This window comes from Rhinoderma darwinii, chromosome 10, assembly GCF_050947455.1.
Source record: "Rhinoderma darwinii isolate aRhiDar2 chromosome 10, aRhiDar2.hap1, whole genome shotgun sequence".
Classification (NCBI taxonomy): domain Eukaryota; kingdom Metazoa; phylum Chordata; class Amphibia; order Anura; family Rhinodermatidae; genus Rhinoderma; species Rhinoderma darwinii.
Genome location: NC_134696.1, coordinates 20,778,249 through 20,793,913, shown reverse-complemented (window position 1 = coordinate 20,793,913; position 15,665 = coordinate 20,778,249). Strand labels below are relative to the sequence as shown.

The 15,665-nt window shown below is 42.9% G+C and overlaps 2 protein-coding genes across 2 annotated transcripts in view; one reads left to right on the top strand and one right to left on the bottom strand.

Moving 5' to 3' along the window:
* RNF207 (ring finger protein 207) overlaps positions 1-15,665 on the top strand; it is an 81,120-nt gene that overhangs the window by 3,778 nt on the left and 61,677 nt on the right. The window contains exons 3-4 of the mRNA XM_075839459.1: positions 710-902; positions 4,217-4,349. Of these exons, the coding sequence (XP_075695574.1) occupies positions 710-902; positions 4,217-4,349 (326 nt within the window). The remainder of the gene's footprint in view (positions 1-709; positions 903-4,216; positions 4,350-15,665) is intronic.
* On the bottom strand, positions 6,380-14,416 carry LOC142661842 (intelectin-1-like). The gene is made up of 7 exons (XM_075839460.1): positions 14,341-14,416; positions 11,816-11,974; positions 10,764-11,011; positions 9,807-9,965; positions 9,505-9,625; positions 8,100-8,203; positions 6,380-6,589 (listed from the first exon to the last, which is right to left on the bottom strand). The coding sequence occupies exons 1-7, from the start codon at positions 14,411-14,413 to the stop codon at positions 6,437-6,439; spliced, it is 1,017 nt and encodes a 338-aa protein (XP_075695575.1). The 5' UTR covers positions 14,414-14,416; the 3' UTR covers positions 6,380-6,436.

Here is a 15,665-nt window from a genome sequence, read left to right as displayed (position 1 = left end):
CCTAGCTTCCTTGGCATACGGATGATTTTGTTGAGGGAAGTCTTTGCTGACCAGACCTTTCTCCTGCTGCGGCCGCTGCAATTTAAATGTAGTATTAAGTGGCGGCAATTTAGATACAGAGCGGCTCTCCGATCTGGCTCATGAAGGGGGGCCCCAATAGGGCATATGGATAGGGATTTTCTTCATGAGGCAACCCCTTTAACCCTGTTTAAACGTTGATTTGATCGTCAGCAATCAGTCTGGACTCCATTAACGGGCACATTAAAGTTATTGAAGGGGCTGAGCGGTTGTCAGAAATCCAACCTGTTCCATCATGGTTTCCCCGTCAAGGGACTCTGCCGGCTCCTGTAGACATTATATTTTGGCAGGCCGTGCATATATATACCAACTGCGACAGCTATCCTGCCTGATTCCTCCATAAACATGAAGTCTTAGATCGGCCAAGTTTGCATGTTTCTTTCAATAGGAAAGGGGCTGCCTGAGTTCTCTGTCACCGCTTATCCCATTGGGAAAGCAGACATGTTAAAATCACCAATAATTGCCTGGTTCCTTCTTTATTAAAAAAAAATCAACGCCCCCAACAGCGACAATTAACGGACTTTGGCTATTGCTCTGACTTCTGATTTAGTAACATCCGACCCCGTGTGGTGTCGGGGAGTAATATGACTTGTAGTATTAATGAGTGTCTTGAATATTTCCATATTTCTAGCCATGTCCGGAGGGATATTCTCTCCTCTAGAAAATCTACATGACTTGGACAAGGCCAATTGTCACCCGCTGGCCTGTTTCCTGTGCCACGAGCAATACGAACACCCATGCCTGCTGGACTGTTACCACAACTTCTGTGCCAACTGCCTCCGCGGTCGGGCTGTAGACAACCGTCTCACGTGTCCTCTATGTGGGTAAGTCAGTATAAAAAAAAAACTGCTTTAATTCAATTCCTGCTAATATTATGGAATTAGAGGCCATGACACAGGTGGATACATATGTATGAACTGATTCATTCACTAGCAGCAAGCAGAGATTGTGAAAATAATGAGAACTTGAAACACAAAGTATATTAGAAAGCTGTAGAACTTTTTATTATACAATAATTAAAGTGTCCCTTTAATGGCAATCTTCCGGAGAGATGCAGGGGTTAAAGTTGCTACAGGTATTATAATAGGACCCGTGCATGATATTCTCCGGGCGTCTGTATCACCCGTACCTCCCGGCACACACCAGTGCCTCTTCATGCCGATTGGAGGGACACTTTAAGATTGTTAGGAACCCACAGCGATCAGCTGTAATTTTGGCGAAAACCTGTCAGTAAGTGTTCAAGTTCCCTGCAGCACCACCACAGGGCAAATCAAGCATTACACTGTGCCCATTCATATCAATGTGTTGTCTGTGTAGAGAGGAAAGGAGACAACGCTTCTTAGTATAAAGTGAAAATTAAACAAATCCGTCTTCTCTAACCCCGGTGATCAGTTGTTATCCTGGAGCCACCCCTATAAAGAGCTTAGGGGTTTACTAGAGAAAGATTTATTATTCAGTTCAATGGGCGCCATATAAATCAGTCTTCAGTGAGCTCCCCCTAGTGGTGGCTGCAGGCAGAAATTATAATGTAACTCTATGGCTGTGTGATGGGAAGCAGGGATTTGGAGCTCTGTAGCAGAAAAACATAGCTCCGACCCTATGAAGATATATTATGTAATGGATCAACAGAGAATGTTGGACCTAAAGACATGGTATTAAATTGGTTGTCCCCAGATTCAATGTTATCCCCTAACCATAGGATAGGTGATAACATGCTGATCGGTGGGGGTCCGACCACTGGAATTCCCACCGTTCATGAGAACGGAGGTCCCGTTCCTCCGAATGGAGCGTCAGGTCGAGCATGTGCACTGCCGCTCCATTCACTGTCTATGGTACTGACGGAGATAGCCGAGTACAGCGCTCGTCTATCTCCGGCAGCGCCATAGAGAATGAATAGAACAGCAGGGCGCATGCTCGACCTGACACTCCATTCATTCGGAGGAATGGGGTTCTCGTGATCGGTGGGAGTCACAGCAAACGTACCCCCACCGATCAGCATGTTGTCGCCTATCCTGTGGTTAGGGGATAATGTTTAATCTTGGGACAACCCCTTTTACAGGTTGACGTTATACTATTTCTCTGTTTAGGATCCTAATGTGATTGGGGTAAAAACGAAAAAAACACATCTAAAAACTGCATCCAACCTGCGCTGTGTGATCATGGCCTCAGAAAATATTAATCGAATTTGTAATACAGAATTTTTATTTCACTCTCTATCTATTTGGTGTACAGATGAGTTAATTTATAAAAATAAAATGACACAGAAAATGCCGTATTGACATAACACGTGGACGTCTCTTCTTTCCTCTTTTACACTTAGCAAACGGTTTTCTGCCTGAAAATGGCGCAGACGATCGCCTCACCCATACAATGTTTTTTAGACCAAGAAACTAACAGACAGCTTACACCTGCTCTGAGGGTGAAATGGGACGAAGCCGCCATTGATGATTTTTAAAAGTGGCAGGAGAAATAGTGGGATGAGATCTGTTGGTTTAGTTGGCGGATGATATAAAGGTCACATAACGCTGCACATAAACATACCCTTTGTATTCTTGACATGACACATAGAGGATCTCAGTAGCTTTAGCGCTGAACAGCTGTAAGTGGAGTGTTGCTACTTTTAGCTCAGACAGAACACTGGAACAAAGGATTCGGAGGCGGACGACAGAAAGCGATAAGAGGACTATGCTGATCCTGATACCGCATTATTGCCACACAGGAAGATAATCTCGCATTGCTCTGTGCAGGAGGCTGTACGGCGGCACACGGGGTGCCCTGCGGCTTGAGGGACTCCATGTGCTGCCGTGTAATGCTCCATCAAGTGCCGTATGTCTGAGATATTCTGCCTATATATCTGTAATACGGCATGCGATGGAGTATACCATGATTTTTACATATCGTATAATAAGTCATACACTTCCATGGGTAGAACACGGAGCCATAATATGGCAGTGCACACAATGAAGCATAGTCCTGGAGGGCAGGTGAGGCTAGCTGACACTAAACAGAAATATTAGCAATAGCTTAGAGGAAGGGAGGTAAAGTAGGCAGCCGCCTAGGGCACATTACCGACAGGAGGCAATTCATGGATTTAAAGAAACACAAAAAAAAAATTTGGACTTGATGGACCGGCGATGAGGGACACCTTCTAAAACCCATTTTTTGGACTCCAAGGGAGCTTGCCCTGATGTTGCCAAATATCTGTATAGAGGTATAGGGCAATGTAGCGACACTTTCCACAGCTGCTACTGGCCTATGGCCGGGGAAAGGGGGTTTGTCTTATGGCTGTTTTCTTCAGTCAAAAACTAATTAGAGGGGTTTCCGCTTCTGGGACCCTTTGTCATCAAATGCTAGTACCAGGAAAACTGGTCCCTTACTATGTAGGGTCCTCTTACACGGCCAAACGTGAGCCGTGTAAACGAGCGCCAATCAACGAGACGGCTGGTTGATCGGCGCTTGTTTGCCCCTTTCACTAGGAGCAATGATCAGTAATGTATGGGGACAAGTGATCGTTACTACGATCGCTCATCCCCATATATTTCCATTATGTCGGCTTCACGTCTCTCTGTTTACACAGGGAGATGCGCTGCCGACAACGATAACATTTTCGGCTGCATAAACGATGCGATCAGCTGATGAACGAGCGTTTGCTCGTTCATTGGCTGATCGTTGTTTACACAGGGCAATGATCGGGAACGAGCGTTCTGTGATCGCTCGTTTGCCCGATAATTGGTCCGTGTAAAAGGGCCTGTAGTCTGAAAGAGATTGGAAGATATATACTGTGTATAAAAAAATAAACAAAGAGCAGATGACCACCACATGGCACCGCACTGCAGCCAACTATATTATTTCCTTCATTAATAGAGTTTTAAATAATTTTCCGGGCAGAAAATGCATTTATATATATATATGTAAGGAGAATGTCTTATATGTTTATTTCTATATAATAGTCATATTTACAATATTTTGAGTAACTTTTCACTCATCCAGCTGGTAATTTAGGATTATGTGCAGATCCTGTCAAAATCGGCAGGTTCTGCAGGTCTTGCTGTCAAATATTTCATGTCTACGTCCGGCCCGGCTTTAGGTACATCTATTATTTTAGATTTTATTTTTACTTTATGTTTGCATCCTGCAGGCACCAGTCTATTGTTAAAGGAAACAATTCTCTACCCCCGGTGGACAGATTACTGAAGTTCCTGGTGGACAGCTCTGCTGACCCTGGAGAAATTGTTCAATGCGCCAATTGTGACCTGGAGGGTAAGAGGCAGGTATGAAAAGACTGAAGGGGGGTCCGTTACAGCTGTAGACCACCTGGGTCAATGGCACTGCTTATAATCCCATGGCCAGTGTATTTATTATTTGCTGATATGTTCTAAAGATCATTTAAAGGGCATTTGAAGACAACTCTAAAGCCACGAGATAGATATGTCCGGCTGGAATCACCTTTGCAAAACAAAAATTTCTTTATTCCAAAGCAAAAAAGGAAGTATTGCTGAAAAAAGTCTTGTTAAAAGTATCCTACCGTTTTGTGTATGCAGCCTTCTGTAGACTTATGTGTTTTCATGATTACAGAATACAAACAAATTTTGTGTGGGGTCTTACCCTGCGGTCATGTGTTACTTTCCTTCTTGCTCCTGCGCACTGTAGAGCGATCTGTGGTCAGTGTAGGGCGGTATTTTTCACACACAAGATGTTATATTTCTAGGGTTCCCAACTTTGCCTCTAAAAAATACCGGACATGTTTAGGGAATATTCACGGGTGTAAATTTTCCAAAAATTATGACAAAGGACTCCCCACAAAATTAGCATGTGTAAATGCGCACAAACTTAAAAGGTTGGTGTGGTATTGGCGGGGTGGCTTCACGCTAAGTGTTAGGTCTGGGAGCCTCAGACAGACAATGACTCTTTGTAATTCAGTCAATCTCCTCTTACTCCTCCGCTCTTGACTCTTTGAGCTGTGTAGGTCGGCAGTGTGCACACGTCCGGTGCATGAATGTGAGGGTGTCTAGCTTTGCTGAGTTGCCCGTTTCAATCTTCCCCCAGAGCCGATCCCAAACTTGACCTGGTGCTGGCACTGCTGAAGTGTCCAATACAAATAGGAAGTAATCTGACTGTGCATGCACTATTTTTTTATGCAAATATATTGCCACTTTATCAGAAATCAGATTGCAGAGCCATGTTAGTGTGAGGGAGAGGGAAGACACCGGCACACGTATTACAGGGAATGCCCACTGAGCTCAGAGCTTGCAGCTCCATATGCAGACATGACACAGAAAGCATGTCAGAGGAATTAAAGAGTCAATGCAGAAATTTCCCACTGTGTTTGTGTGAGACTCCTGTTGTGAGGGGGCAGGGAGCTCATGTTACCTTCTCTGTCTCAGTTTGTGTGTGTGCAGCATTTTGGCAAATATGTCATCTGTTCCTGGCTGTTGACAGTAGAGGAGGGAACATTACATGGTAACCAGGGGTTGTCCAGTTTGGGGGCTGTTTTTTATACTGATGACCTATCAGTATATGATCGGTGGGTTCCGACACCCGGACCCCGCATCGATAAGCTGTTCCGATTGCCTCCAGGCGACAGAAGCTATGCAATAACTCAGCACGGCCACTATACTGTGACTGGAGCCATCTGCTTTCATCACCAACCCTGCATAGCTTACAGGGCCTGGAGGCAGGTGGAACAGCTGATCGGTACGGAGCCCGGGAGTCGGACCCCCACAGATCATATACAGTTGTTAACCTATCCTGTTGATAGGTCATCAGTATAAAAAAACAGCCCCCAACCTTGACAACCCCTTTAAGGGTGAGGCTTACATTGGAAAGAGTCACAGTACGCTGTCTGCGCTGCATGTACCCAGCCCTCTTTCCAATCTCCGGTTTAAAGCTAGCCATACACATAAGGTTAGGGTCAGTCGGAATGTGGAATGTGGAGGATCAATCGTACGTCAGATCGTTCTTACCAACGAGCTGTCCTTCAACATACCATGAGCTGCTAAATTACAAAGTGTATAACAACAAAATGGGCTTGCGCAAAGTGACAAACCCGTCTAGTTTCAGCCGAAAAAGTCCAACATGACAGATCATTTTTTGGCAGATAGTAGTCTGTCATCGGCCAACGTAAAAGATTGTTTGCGTATCATTTTAATATGATGGTTGGCTGAAATGGTCAAAATCGTCAGACTTTCGTACAATGTGTATGGCGGAGATGCTAGAATTGCCCCTGCTTGTACTCATCTCCCGCAATGAGCCGGGACACATCTACTGCTTTGTCTAATCTAAAACTTTATTCTGTAGCGTTTATCCATATAACAGAATTTATCAGTACAGACATAAAGGGAACAGAATAACCGGCTGGCTAGCGATAGAAGAGGAGAACAGCAGATTCTGTGATTTCCTTGCTGCAACTGGATCCACTGCCCGCTCCATATCCGTCCCAGTCGTAGGAAGGAAAATCTCCACACTGTTTGGGGCTTGCTTCTGGGAAGTATCCCCCTCCTCCAATGCAGTGCTGCAAATACAACGATGGGTTATAAATAATGCAATGATATACAGAGAAAGTATAGGCCGCACATTTCAATCATATATTTTATAGGGTGGGTCTTGATGTTGCCCCTTCTAGTCAGCGTCAATCTGAAGCCCATCAATTATGGCACAGAGGGTCCACAGTGCGTTTCACAACACCGGCTTTATGGGTGTATAATCAGACTGTAATGGATCTGCCAGACACAGCTTCTGTGTCGACGCCCGTGGTTAGTCAGTCTGCACCTGCTCCTAAGTCTGATAGAGTGACTCTTCTTCTACCACTCAGGGAGGCTGAGGAGTGGGAGAGCCTATCACAGCCTGGCCAGACAGAGCTAGCTCCCGCCCTCTGTCTATTTATACCTTCATTTCCTGCTCCTCCTTTGCCTGTGATTTTGCTTGTTTTCTGGCTCTGCTGCTGCTGCTTGTACTATTTGTCCTCTGCTTCATATTGACCCTGTCTTTACTGTCTTTACTGACTACTCTTCTGCTCTGCGTTTGGTACCTCGTACACTCCTGGTTTGACTCGGCTCGTTCACTACTCTTGTAGCTCACGGTGTTGCCGTGGGCATCTGCCCCATTTCCCTTAGCTTCTTTGTACCCTTGTCTGTTTGTTTGTCGTGCACATAGTGAGCGTAGGGACCGTCGCCCAGTTGTACGCCGTCACCTAGGACGGGCCGTTGCAAGTAGGCAGGGACTGAGTGGCGGGTAGATTAGGGCTCACCTGTCTGTCTCCCTACCCCGTCTTTACACAGACTCCGTCAGTTTCCTTTTTGACTTCCCACTCTTAAAGGGTAACTACATTTTTACCCTGTCTGAAGTTTTGATAGGTGGGGGTCCGAGCACTAAGACCCCTACTGATTGCTAAAACGAAGCAGCAGAATCGCTCGGGTGAGCGCTGTGCTGCTTCATTTCTGATGGAATTGCCTCGGAAAGCCGAACAAGCGGTTTACGAACTCATAGACTTTCTATTGAGCCCGTACACCGTTCCGAGAAAAGCCGATCAGAATTGAAGCGGCACAGCACTTACCCAAGTGCTTCTGCCGCTTCGTTTTAGCGATCGGTGGGTGTCTCAGTGCTCGGACACCCACCGATCAAAACCTCTGATATGTCACTATGACATGTCAAAAGTTTTTTTAAAGTTTAGTGACACTTTGAAGGAGATGTGAGATGTGAGAGTTCATGTCTTCCTGTCTAGGTGACCACCCCTCGGGTATGTGTAGCTACATGTACTGAGGTAGTCACAGCAAGTTCTATCAGCACTACAAAAGACTCTCCAGCCTCATGGACTTGTTTTAGGTTCCTTCTACTGAGGACATATATACCGACTGCACAAGAAATAAAGCAGCTTGAGGTTATAAACAAGGCAGACAAGGGGGAAAAGATGTAGGAATAAGTAAGATTGTCACTTATCTGGGTACTAGGAGGGAGACCTGGGGGAGACATTGTGTAGCAAACAGATAAACGTTTTATTGGTATTCCTAGGGAACGTTACATACATGTTCTGGGTTACACCCGGTCACCTTCATTCCTGGACATAAAGCCAGCGCTGCCTTCTCATTGTTAAATACTCGAAACTGGATAAAACCAGGGACAAATTCAGCTGAGAAAAGGCGAGATGATTAAGGAAGAGTCTTATGAGATGGTCTTATATCTCTACACATGAAAAGTTATATGTGGAAGTGTAAAACATACAGGAACATCTGCACATACAATATAATATGGGGCAGCAGCGATCATCTCTAAAGGTCCCCCACACCAGACAATTTTGGCCGGTGCAACGAGCTCCGATCAACGAACCCGCTCATTGATCGGCGCTCATTTGCTCCTGTCACACGGCGCTATGGTTCGGGACGAGCGCTCGTTACTTTGATCGCTCGTCCCCGTACATTATTATCATGTAGGCAGCGCGTCTCCCTGTTTACGCACCAAGATATGCTGCCGACGATAATATTTTCGTTTTTTAAAACGATACGACCAGCAGATGATCAAGCGTTTGCTCGTTTATCTGCTGATCGGTGCCCTGATTATCGCCAACGAGCGTTCTATGAAAGCTCGTCTACCTGATAATCGCCCAGTGTAAAAGGGCTTTAAGAGATCAATGATTTGTGTTCGAGCATTAAGGCGTCCATACACATAAAATAACTATCAGCCAACCGCTACCTAACTCCACCGTAAACCTGCAGGCACTCTTGGCCGAGCATGTTTATTTTAATACCAGACTCCTCTGGCAGTGGTTTATCTCTCGTGGGTCCAAACAAAGGTTCGGGCATGTTAAAATCCAGCATGTCAAATCCTTTTTTCCCCGACATCGACCAGCGGGGAGAATCAGGAGGCCTCCATACAGATTAGATCATCGGACGATCTGCCGACGATACCGAGTTTTGTCAAAAGTGTATGGACACTCGTGTATGGGGTTAGAGAACTCGTAGCCACGGGTAATAGCTTATCGCTGGCATGACTTCATTTTAAGGAGATGTGGAAACCTCTTTAAACTAAATCTTCTTTGGTTTCATTCACAGATGCATTCAACATTTTTCGGTTTTCCCTATAAATCTTGGGCTGCATTAACTGATATCTTAGAAACACCCCCTGCTGGTTCAGTGTCTTTACACAAGTAGTTATGTTGTAATTCATTTTTGGAATACATTATTTATACCAGACATTATACAGTAGTCTGGTGGGGGAAAAAAAAACTTCATACACCCATGAAGCTGCCCCTGAATCCATTACATGATATGAGTCTAAGTGCTAGGGTGAGTTAGTCGGGACAATGTTGGCAGGTTTCAAGTGGCAGTCAGCAGGGTCTCGGATGTGAACGGATATAACGTAACGTAAGAACAAGAAAAGTAAACCAAAGTATTACTCGAGTCTACGTAGATGATCTGTTTGTGTTTTTTATACCTCTGCCAAATGGTGAGTAGAAGTTAGCGGCTGTTGTGGCACTCCCCAAGTCATATACAACCGGCACATCAGGTCCGTTATTTGTTAGACAGCTTCCAGCATTGTACGTCACTGGGTATTTCTGATCATAAAAATGAAGTATGGACAAGGTTGGAACCAGGTATCATAGTGAGATAGAGCAACGTCTTTATCTCACCCGTCTTTTATCTGCCGGAGTAAGTCGTGTCTATAACCCTATACAATCATAGATGATAACCATATTTGACTCCCACCTCCAATAACTAGGATGGCGTCCATATTACCTTGTACAACTGGAAGAGGTTTCCACCTTCCCCCGGGAGGAAGCCATTCTCAGTGTGGTATCTCAGTAGAGCTGAATCTCTCCATCGAGACAATGGGGTGTCATTGGGGACGTGCCATATACCCAGGTCCTCTGCACTTATGTCATGATATCCTGCATTCTTGATAAGATAACATACAATTTATTTGCCATTTTTGGGTTGTATTTTTCAAAAGGAACACACAAGAAGGTTAGTAAACCTAAAATCAGCCAAAACTCTTGACCCAACGGGACAACTAATGTCAGCTAAGCAGATTTGGCTGACGGCCTCAATTCTAGCTCCACTGACTCTTGAAATGTCCTGGGTTGCAAATAATGTTCCGACAGTCAGTCTAGATCCAAGGACCAAAAAGATGACGAGGACCTTTGGGGTTTTACCATTTTACAGGACATAAAAAAAAAACTTTGTTTAAAGGGTTTTACAGGATTAGAAAAACATGGTTACTTTCTTCCAAAAACAGCACCACATCTGTCCACAGGTTATGTATGGTATTACAACTCAGTCCTAATCCCTTCAATGAAGCGGAGCTGCAATACCAGACACAACCCATGAACAGGTGTGGGGCTGTTTTTGGAAGAAAGCAGCCATGTTTTTCTAATCCCCTACAACCCCTTTAAGGCTGTAAGGATTTCAAGACCCCCCATGCCGAAGTACACAGCAAAAATGCATGATGATGATAGGCAGTTATGGCATCCATCGGTGGGCCATCTTGCCTATTTGGCAGTCCCTGGAATGATCTTCTAGATGGAAGAGGATCAGCAAAATGGGTCAAGTTGTGTTCAGCCAATTCATGTTTAGATATTGGGTCAAATATTGCATAACACACATCAAGGGACAGAACAAACTCTGTTTGGGATCAAATTCAGTTTCTCAAGCTGAACTCTACACAATTCAGGTCTGTAATGGTCAATTTTTTACCTTGTAATCATCACTGGTGGCACCTCCAGGAGAACCAAAGGTGGCATAGTTTGCCCAGCTGCCATCTCCTTGTGGGCTTTCAGGACGATTACCCTGTTGGCTGGACCAGCGATCACCTACCGTGCACCTTCCATACACGTCATTCTCATGGACACTAGCAACTAAGGTCCATCCTCCGCCTCTTGTCGTCATGTCACAGAAGGTCTGGTAGGATTCCCCAGAAGCAGTCATCAATGTATATATCCCATCTGTCATAGTATAAACAGTTTAACTATATTACATTCATTACTATTTAAGAAGAGCTACTAGAATCAGTCACACATATATATCTGGTGGTTCTCTGCACCCAGATATGTGGCTGATGCCAGCATATAATAGATTGTATTATTTTGACTTTTAAAGGCTATGTACAACTTTGAAACTTTGCTGTTGTTTGTTTTTTAAATAAAACAGTGTGATTGGTGCAACTTTCTAATTACTTTTTATTAAGAATTATTTTTACGTTTTGAGATACAGCTGCTTTATATCCTGTATACAGAGCAGCTGTATCTAGCGGTGAGACGTGAATCCGTCAGGTCAGCGGGACTGACGGTTTCAGTGTCAGCGGGTCCTGCGTGTCTCAGACACGCAAGATCCACCTGTTATCCATCACATCTAAGTTATGAACTTAGATGTGATCGGTAACCGCTCGATCCTTAGGGTCAGAGACACGCAGGACCTGCTGACACTGAACCCGTCAGTCCCGCTGACCTGACGATTCAGGTCTCAGCGCAAGATACAGCTGCTCTGTATACAGGATATAAAGCAGCTGTATCTCAAATAGTAAAAATATTTTTTAATAAAAAGTAATTAGAAAGATGCACCAATCACACTGACAAACATTTTTATTTTAAAAAACAAACTTTTTAAAGGTGTACATAGCCTTTAAATAGGTCTGTGATCACTGCTGCAGGTAATTCTAGCTGGCACCTTGGTTAGGAAGTGATACCTGAGAATCTGTAACACTAGATATGACCATGATACAGTCACTGTAATCACATCTAGGGAGTCACCTGTTGCATTTGGTTCAAAGATCTTGATCTCCTTGCAGCTCCTGTAGCCGTGTATATAAGGCACCATGATGGGGTCGGGCACAGGGGGTTCAAGGTCATCATTCCAGCACGCCACCAGGTTCAGGATGTTCTCTTTCTTCTTGGATATTGGACAGTTTTCTAATCACATATAGAAGAAGCCCATATTACAATGTATTTATATGTGACTTATTGCATTTCTCTATTGTACTACTATTGGAGTATTGTGTAGTTTACACGCTCATTACTCCACCCAGTCCTCCACTGCATACTATACCTACGTGTAGGCAAGGACGGGTGTAGGTAAGAGCGGCCAGGTGACTATTTCATAGACTATTAAAGACCCTAAATACTCGGAAATCAAAAATAGGTACACCCTGACCCACCACCAACAAAAACACCCCATAAAAGAGCAAACCACTGCGCTATGTAAGAGACAGCCAGTGCCCCATAAGTGCCAGACAAAGAGTTCCCATAATTGCCATCCTGAGCCCCCATAGTGTTTTCCCAGAATTTTTATATTAATGGCCTCTCCCTAAGTTTACTAGGTCCACTTAGAGAGTTCACATAAAATCAATTGGCTGAACACAGATTGACCCATTTTGCTGATCCTCTCCCATCTAAAAGATCATTCCAGGGGCTGCCAAATAGGTAAGATGGCCCAGCGCTGGACGCCAAAATTGCCTATCATCATCATCATTCCTTTTTTCTGTGTACTTCGGTATGGGGGGACTTGGAAGCTTCAGCCCTGAGGCTATGTTCACACACAAACTCAAAAACGTCTGAAAATACGGAGCTGTAAAAACAGCTCCTGATTTTCAGGAGTTTTTTAAGTCACCCGCGTTTTTTTACTGTCGTTTTTTGGAGCATTTTTTCTATAGAGTCTATGTAAAAACGGCTCCAATAACGGCTGAAGAAGTGACATGCACTTCCCTTTCGCGGCCGTACTTTTACACGCCCGTTTTGAAAAACGGCCGCGAAAAAAACGACACGCCGGAACAGTAATCCGTTTTTCCCATTTAAATCAATGGGCAGATGTTTGGAGGCGTTCTACTTCCGATTTTTCAGACGTTTTTCGGGACGTTTACGGCCCGAAAAACGGCTGAAAACACTCCGTGTGAACATACCCTTATTTAGGCTACATTCACATGAGCATGACAGATTTATGCATGTAAAAAATGCACGTAAATCTGTACGTTGCGTTTTGCATCTGTGCACTGCGTGTGGCACTTGCAATCACTTCTTTCTTTTCAATGTAATTGATGCGTAGCACACAGATGTGCGTCCGTGTGCTGTCCCTGGTTTTCACGCACCCATTGACATCAATGGGCGACTAGGTGCGTGAAATAAACCAATATAGGACATGCAGCGAGTTTCATGCAGCGGTCACTATAACAGACATGTGTGAATAACCCCATTGAAATCAAGGGGGCCGTGAACTGTGCATTGTTTCAACTCACGGCACACAGACGAGATTCACGCTCACCTGAATGAGCTCTTACACGGCCGTGTTCTGTCCGTGATATACAGACCGCATGTCGGCCGCATTTCCCGGACTGAACGCAGTTCAGGGAGCCGGGCTCCATAGTTATGTATGTATGACGCTGTGAGTCACTGCCTCTACGCGGGAATACTGTCCCATACTGAAAACATGTTTCAATAAGGGACAGTATTCCCGCGGGGAGGCAGGGACACTTAGCGTCATACATAACTATGTTCAGTCCGGGAAATGACAAATCACAAACCGAACACGGCCGTGTAAATAAGGCCTTAAAGAGGTTGTAAAGGATTAGAAAAACATGGCTGCTTTTTCAAAAAACAGCGCCACACCTGTCCATGGGTTGTGTCTGGTATTGCAGCTCAGCTCTATTGAAGTGAATAGGGATGAGCTGCAATACATAACCTGTGTACTGGTGGGGCACTGATTTTGAAAGAAAGCAGCCATGTTTTACTAATACTGTACAACCCTTGTAATACAAAATCTGTACAAAGAGTGGACCTATCAAGTGCCCTTGTCGTCCATCGTCATCGGCACCATGTTCTATAGGAAGCCTTATTACTGCCGTATCCACTCCCCTGTGGATATACCATAAATACTTGAGATGGGAATACCCCTTCCAGCCAGGGATGTTTTATCCATAGTGCCGTAGCAGCAATTTGCCATCGCGGTCACATGACATAATGTCATTATGAACAACACGTAAAGATCATGATGCTGGAATAATGGGATTCACAGAGGCTGGCCGCAGGGTATGGATGACAATGTCAAAGGTAAGTATATTACAAAGTTTATTATTTTGCTATTTGGGGGAACTTCATCTGAAAACCCTGTTAAAAACAAACTGCTACAGACTTGTCAGGGCTACACATTGACTTTTTATAACGAGAATGCTCTTATTCACTCACAGCAAGCAGAAATTTTGAAATTGGTGAGTAATTAAAATACAAAGTTTTTTAATATATAAATTATAAAATATAATAGTTCTCATTACTGTGATATTACTCACCACATGATGTGCATGTTAAAATGTCTCTTTCACCAACCACCAGGGGGAGCAACAGCAGCGAATGCAGGAACATTTTGATCGGAGCTACGAAGAAGCAATATATAATAATATACTAATAATAATAATAATAATATACTAATAATAATATACTAATAATAATATACTAATAATAATAACAATAATAATAATAATATAATAATAATAATATACTAATAATAATAATAATAATATACTAATAATAATATACTAATAATAATAACAATAATAATAATAATATACTAATAATAATAATAATATACTAATAATAATATACTAATAATAATAACAATAATAATAATAATATAATAATAATAATATACTAATAATAATAACAATAATAATAATATAATAATAATAATATAATAATAATATAATAATAATAACAATAATAATATAATAATAATAACAATAATAATATACTACTAATAATAATAATAATATAATAATATACTAATAATAATAATAATAATAATATAATAATAATAATAATAATATAATAATAATTATAATATTATTATCCGCTATCCCCTGTAAATAAACATTAACACTAAAGTCTATCCATTTGTTGTGAAGATAAATGTAATCTATTGTTCACTTGTATCAGCCATTTCCAGTTTGGGAGAGGCTTACAGTACTTGAGATGACTGACAGAAGTCCAGAAATATCCCTGCCCCATGACTTATACTTTATCACACATTTCTCCAGTGCGAGAACCTCCAGAAACATTTAGATTGACGTCAGTGGCAGATATTCAAGTTGGACTGTGGGTTTAGTGGCCCTTTAAAACAGCTTAAAGGGGATGTCCAGTCTTTAGTAAATGATAGTTTAATCATGGTGTAAAAAAAAGTTATTCAACTTTCTAATATACCATACTAATCTCTCATCATTTCTAAAATCTCTGCTTGCTGTGAGTGAACAGAATTTATTTAATTCAGTGGGTAAAAATGCATCCTGCTGTAATCCTGCTCACATAGCTTGGAGTTTGTTACAATGTAGCAGTTCAGGTAAGATCTATCAGCCTAGAGTCCAGCACAATAGAAAAAGATGAGTGCCTCTACTGTGTTTAGCTCACATAGGATTTGTCCAGGTTGGCTACATTGTTACAAGCTCCCAGCTGTGAGCAAAACTAGGACAGGGCTGGAATGCAAATAAGAATGTTTGGTCTCCAGGCAGATATATTTGACTTCCACAGATACGATGCAGCAATGTACAGGAAAGATATCAGTCCAGTGTTTATCCACAGCATTTTGCTACAGTGTACTAGTGCAGGTAAGAACTATTCGATT

Bases quoted from the DNA above. Each gene is read 5' to 3' on its own strand.
- LOC142661842 (XM_075839460.1), bottom strand. From the start codon at position 14,413: ATGTTCCTGCATTCGCTGCTGTTGCTCCCCCTGGTGGTTGGTGAAAGA. The intron at 8,204-9,504 runs GTATAAAAAACA...GCCTTTTCTCAG, and splicing joins CTACTCACCATTTGGCAGAG to CTGAATTTGTCCCTGGTTTT. The intron at 6,590-8,099 runs GTATGTAACGTT...TTGTATTTGCAG, and splicing joins CCGGGTGTAACCCAGAACAT to CACTGCATTGGAGGAGGGGG.